This window comes from Perkinsus marinus (assembly GCF_000006405.1).
Source record: "Perkinsus marinus ATCC 50983 genomic scaffold scf_1104296967766, whole genome shotgun sequence".
Lineage (NCBI taxonomy): Eukaryota > Perkinsozoa > Perkinsida > Perkinsidae > Perkinsus > Perkinsus marinus.
Window position 1 is genome coordinate 1 of NW_003203434.1, and position 1,326 is coordinate 1,326.

Below are 1,326 nucleotides of genomic sequence, written 5' to 3' on the forward strand. Positions count from 1 at the left end.
GACCCCATCTTTGCCAAATCAATGCTAATGTCTGCCATACTGATCGAGCTCTTCATTTGAAGAACGACGCGTCAGTAGTGAATAGTAAGGTCGACTAAGCGCCCGTTGGCATTTGTTGCGACTCTTGCTCAGGTCGTTGACCAGGTGTCGTGCATTAGGGTAATAGCAAGTACGAGTAATCAGCCATCTTAGATATCGAGCATTAAGACATCCAGCTTTATCATGATATTGGGAGACTACGTGCTCCGCAAAGCCCTTCCTTTCGGACGTATCCGCCGAAATGAAGTAGCAAAGCCGGTGAGCCTGAATGCCGTTCAGGCGGGCAGTGGTTACGCGCTTCAGCCATACACCATCATCCGCAACAAAGAAGTCGGAGAGCTCCCGAGCCAAGGCATGGACCATGGACATAAAGTAGGGTACCCCCAGTCTCACCAGGAGGGTTAGAACACTGTAAGATAAATCGAGCTGACGGAGATTGCCGTTGCATATTGAGTAGTTTCTTCCGGGCGGGCTTACCAGGAGCAACACTCGCTTCTGCTGAGGGGCTCCCGATATCAGCATCCAGGATTATTGCAAGCCGCCCGTCGACCTGATCAGGTCTTGCCATCATCATCAGACTCACAGTCGTCGACTACAGCCTCACGACCGTCAAGCAGGATTTCTTTTATGATTCGCCAGCGGACACCCAATCGGCTCAGAGCATCGGCCTCCTCATTCTGGTCAGCGGCCACATGACTTAGTTGAGAGTAAACACCAAACCGTCGTCTCCACGCGTCCCGTAACTCACAGACAGCATCGCAAAGGCGCGCCAAGGCAACCCGTTCGACCGACCGGCAAGTCAATCTAGATCCACCCTGGACCCAGCTCAAGACCGTCCGGGAATCGGACATGATGCGGAGGCTAAGAAAACAAATACACATCACGATTGACTCGACGAACAGATGAGCAGCTGATAAACAGAAAGCCTCCCGACGATTCGACAAAGCTCCCACCCCTGCCTCTAAGCGTCTGGGCACCGGAACTTCCGTATGTTCTCCTCCAGTCGAGAAAGCCAAGTCAACCTCAGCGTCAAGTCGAAACCCGAACTAAAAAGATCGTGCAACCCCATGAGCACGGCAACCCCGACAACCAGTCAGATGATGAAGAAGCTCCGAGGGAGGTGACTTCAAGCATTGACAAGGCCGATGCTGATCCGCTTGCTCTGGACAGCATCTCACAAAAGCTTCCTGATAACGTGTCCGAGTACATCCGCGACAACCTCCCATCTAGGGCTCAAGCTGACGTTGCCTCCCCCTTGGCCTCCAAGAAACTCATCATGACAAGCAT

General features: G+C 52.7%; 1 protein-coding gene across 1 annotated transcript; it reads right to left on the reverse strand.

Annotated features, from left to right (window-relative positions):
* Positions 1–593: 593 nt before the first annotated feature.
* Positions 594–890, reverse strand: Pmar_PMAR003889 (hypothetical protein; the record flags this gene model as incomplete). Its single annotated transcript, XM_002768619.1, has 1 exon — positions 594–890. The coding sequence occupies one exon, from the start codon at positions 888–890 to the stop codon at positions 594–596; it is 297 nt and encodes a 98-aa protein (XP_002768665.1).
* Between the last annotated feature and the right edge of the window lie 436 nt (positions 891–1,326).